Source organism: Procambarus clarkii, chromosome 12 (assembly GCF_040958095.1).
Source record: "Procambarus clarkii isolate CNS0578487 chromosome 12, FALCON_Pclarkii_2.0, whole genome shotgun sequence".
NCBI classification, from domain to species: Eukaryota; Metazoa; Arthropoda; class Malacostraca; order Decapoda; family Cambaridae; genus Procambarus; species Procambarus clarkii.
The window spans coordinates 32,128,377-32,132,979 of record NC_091161.1 but is presented as its reverse complement, the minus strand read 5'-3'; the positions used below and the strand labels follow the sequence as shown (position 1 = coordinate 32,132,979).

Genomic DNA, 4,603 nt, shown 5'->3' with positions numbered 1-4,603 from the left:
GACTGATGCCCTAACGTTAAGGGAGCATAACAAAGCAAATTTAGCATCATCCAGAAAAATGATAGGATGGATTATGAGAAACGTCAAATCCAGGGATCCACTCACAATGGCTGTACTATTCACATCACTTCTGCTGTACGTCATTAGTACTGTTCGATACTCGCTTCCTCCGGGAGGACGGAGGACTGTTCCATTCATGTCCTTGTGGAAAGATTGTATCATGCTGAGTAGGGTGGGTGGGCAGCCAATGGCTGTGGCTAAATTTCAGCTAAATTGGCTGAAAACAGGACGGCTCCTCTGTAGTCAGCCACTGGAGAGATCATTAATTAAAGGCCATGATCAACAGATGAATCGCTGAGTGGAACATTACTCCAAACTCTACTCCAGAGAGAACTAGGTCAGCGTAGAGGTCTTGGATGCAATCGAGTACCAGCCCATCATGGAAGAACTTTACCTTGAACCAACTGTGGGAGTAGTTGAGAAAGCACTGGATTCACTTCCCTCAGGAAAGGTCCCAGGAGGCGACGGGATTCCGCCTGAAGTTCTCAAGTGCGCTCGTGGAACACTTAAAACTGAGCTTCATGAACTTCTGTGCCAGTGCTGGAGGGAAGTTCGGTTCCACAAGACACGAGATATGCAATCATCACCACTCTCTACAAAAATAAAGGCGACAAGCGATGTCAACAACTATAGAGGCATCTCTACAGCGTCGTCGGCAAACTCTTCGCCAGGAGCGTCTTGGTCAGGCTTCAGATTCTTGCTGAAAGAGTGTACCCTGAGTCACAGTACGGTTTCCGATCAGAGAGGTCGACCACTGACGGTGTTCTTCCTGAGACAGCTTCAAGAAAAGTGCAGGAAGCAGAGAAAATTCCTGTACTTCGCCTTCACTGCCCTTACAAAGGCCTTCGACCGCGTGATTAGGGACGGACTCTTCAAGATCTTGGCCAAAATTGGCTGCCCACCCACCCTACTCAGCATGATACAATCTTTCCACAAGGACATGAATGGAACAGTCTTGTACAACGGCTGCATTTTCTGACCCATTCAACATCAACACTGGTGCATTCCTCCTCCAACCCTCTTCGGCATCATCGCGATCCTCACCAAGCATGCTCTTGGAACAACCACAGAGGGCTTACAATAATTACAATATTCGTGCTCTAATTGTGGTGACAAGGAGTTCAGGGGGTATTTTAATGGGTAGCAAGTAGTTGGCTACAAGTAATTGGGGAAGGAGTGTCCCCGAATGTAAAGATGTTACCACCGTACATGTGGATTGCCGACATTACGTTGGCTTTGGCAAGGGCCATCATCTCGTCCACCTTCGGACTGTACATGGAGTGTGGTGTTAGTTGGTGGCAGGTAGATGCGATTACGGGTGTGGACTGCAGTTAGGCGCTGGGTTGAGGGCTTTGAAGTATAGTCTGGATGTGAGGTTGGGGGTGGAGTGGTTTGTGTGTGTGTGGGGTGGGGAAGACGTGTTCAAGCTTCTTGTGCTTTGCTTCGCACATTGCTCAGAATAGCCTTGTGTGACGATATCAAAATCATCTGTGGAGAGATGCGACAATATCGATGCCATCTGTGAAAATGCACTCCAACTCCAATTCTTGTAGGTGTGACGAGGACATCATCTATTGATGAAGGTGTAGTAAGGTCAGCCCCATCTGTGGAATGCTCCTGATCATATTCATTTAAAAGGTGGATCAATGACAATTCTCACTGGTGAGGGAGGTGGTGATACCAACGCCATTTTTATTTATATACAGGAAGATACATTGGGGGTTAAGAGGGTGATGAGCCATAATCTCCTGCTCCCCAGCTGAACATGAGGGTTTGCATTTGATGTGGAGGAGTTAATCCCTGTAGATTATCATGACGGCATCAACTCTGACCTCGTGACTCGGTGACGGTTGACCTGTCCATGGTTAACTTGTACAGAGGTGTAACTTTTTTCATTGTCTGCTGCCACCTGACTGGCGCCGCGCCTGTCGGTTGTTCATGCTCCACGTGGCTTGTTCATGCTGTTATGATGTTCATGATGTACTACTATGTACTGCTCTCTTGTTACAGTGATTGAGATAAAGAACCCGGTTACTGGCCAAGTAAGGCCATAACACCTTCCGTGTGAGCAATTGATTGTAGTGTACTAGTGGACGAATAGGCATAATAAGGGAGATATTAATAAGGTATTATATGTTTCACTGAATAGAACGCGAAATAATAGATATAAATTGAACAAGTTTAGATTTAGGAAAGACCTGGGTAAATACTAGTTTGGTAACAGCGTTGTTGACTTTTAGAACAAATTACTGGGTAACACAAGACATAGGAACTCTTGAGTTTGGGTGGATATAAATAGGAGCTGCTTCGTATGGACCAATGGGGTGTGGACTTCGTATGGATTTCTGCAGTTTCCTTCATCCCCATGTTCTTACGTTTTTATTCTTGTTCCCGATTTGTTCATGCTCTATCAAAATTATTCCATGATTGCGAGATTCAAACATACTGGAATAGTATACACACGGCTTTAAAAACGAATCGTATAACACCACCAGTCACTTCAGAGAATATTATTAATTGAATATTATGTCCGCTTGACCTTCACTATGCTTGTGAAAATATTTAGTTTAATATTTTAAACATTTTCAGTAGATACTACTGTTGTTGTCAGTCTTTGAACATTATCAACAGCATTTTCATCATTAATACATGACTAGTAAAATCTCCCAGAGTTCTTTTGCTGATGTCTAATGCCCTATTATAAGAAACATCTGAATTTATGTTAATAAAACCAATGTTGTCCTCAATGATTTAAAACCTACATCATTTGTATACTTATCATACCTGCAATGTGTTCCTGCATTGTAACCCGAGCTCCCTCACACACCTGTAGCACCCTCGCACATACCTGTAGTTCCCTCACACACCTGTATGCATATCATACCTGCAATGTGTTCATGTATTGTAACCTGAGCTCCCCACGTGTTGCGATACAAGTAGTTTTAACAGCAGTGACCATGTGGAGGGCACGGTGGACATTACCTCTAGCTCCCTCATACACACCTGAAGCGCCCTTGCACACACCTGCAGCTCCAACACACCTGCAATAGAAAAGCCCTTTTTAGTATGTTTCGAGCTTATTAACTAGTGCATAAAACTTTAAAATGTATATAAATCTATACAAGTACATATATGTAAGGGACATTTGCAGACATTCAGGAAATATAAAAGGAATAGAATACAGTTATAACCATCACCAAAAAGTATTTATATTGTGACGGTAAAGTCTAAGGGAGGTGGCAGCTCTAGCCAATATTCTCAGCACCTGATTATTATTATTATCGGCTTGTACATTATTTTGTTTTAGAGTAAATTTCACATCTATTAATTATTCATGTTTTGTTTGTTGACTTGTTTTGAATTTTACGTAAGCCAAGGGATTGTCTTTGTTCATATCTTGTTTTCTAAAGTAATTAAAATTTCATTGTTTATTTTGAGTTTTGCGTGTCTTCCCATTACCTTACCACAGACAAACAGGCAAGCAGTCTCTTTTTTTTTTTATGTAAGTGTGACCAGGCATTGCCACCTGCCATTGGAGGACTGCCTAACATCAACACTCCAACACTTTACCGTCACAATATAAATACTTTTTGGTGATGGTTATAACTGTATTCTATTCCTTTTATATTTCCTGAATGTCTGCAAATGTCCCTTACATATATGTACTTGTATAGATTTATATACATTTTAAAGTTTTATGCACTAGTTAATAAGCTCGAAACATACTAAAAAGGGCTTTTCTATTGCAGGTGTGTTGGAGCTGCAGGTGTGTGCAAGGGCGCTTCAGGTGTGTATGAGGGAGCTAGAGGTAATGTCCACCGTGCCCTCCACATGGTCACTGCTGTTAAAACTACTTGTATCGCAACACGTGGGGAGCTCAGGTTACAATACATGAACACATTGCAGGTATGATATGCATACAGGTGTGTGAGGGAACTACAGGTATGTGCGAGGGTGCTACAGGTGTGTGAGGGAGCTCGGGTTACAATGCAGGAACACATTGCAGGTATGATAAGTATACAAATGATGTAGGTTTTAAATCATTGAGGACAACATTGGTTTTATTAACATAAATTCAGATGTTTCTTATAATAGGGCATTAGACATCAGCAAAAGAACTCTGGGAGATTTTACTAGTCATGTATTAATGATGAAAATGCTGTTGATAATGTTCAAAGACTGACAACAACAGTAGTATCTACTGAAAATGTTTAAAATATTAAACTAAATATTTTCACAAGCATAGTGAAGGTCAAGCGGACATAATATTCAATTAATAATATTCTCTGAAGTGACTGGTGGTGTTATACGATTCGTTTTTAAAGCCGTGTGTATACTATTCCAGTATGTTTGAATCTCGCAATCATGGAATAATTTTGATAGAGCATGAACAAATCGGGAACAAGAATAAAAACGTAAGAACATGGGGATGAAGGAAACTGCAGAAATCCATACGAAGTCCACACCCCATTGGTCCATACGAAGCAGCTCCTATTTATATCCACCCAAACTCAAGAGTTCCTATGTCTTGTGTTACCCAGTA

General features: G+C 41.7%; 1 protein-coding gene across 1 annotated transcript; it reads left to right on the top strand.

Annotated features, from left to right (window-relative positions):
• Positions 1-439: 439 nt before the first annotated feature.
• LOC138363991 (uncharacterized) lies at positions 440-1,039 on the top strand. The gene has a single exon (XM_069323442.1). It carries the CDS (start codon positions 440-442, stop codon positions 1,037-1,039), a length of 600 nt encoding a protein of 199 aa, XP_069179543.1.
• Positions 1,040-4,603: the final 3,564 nt, after the last annotated feature.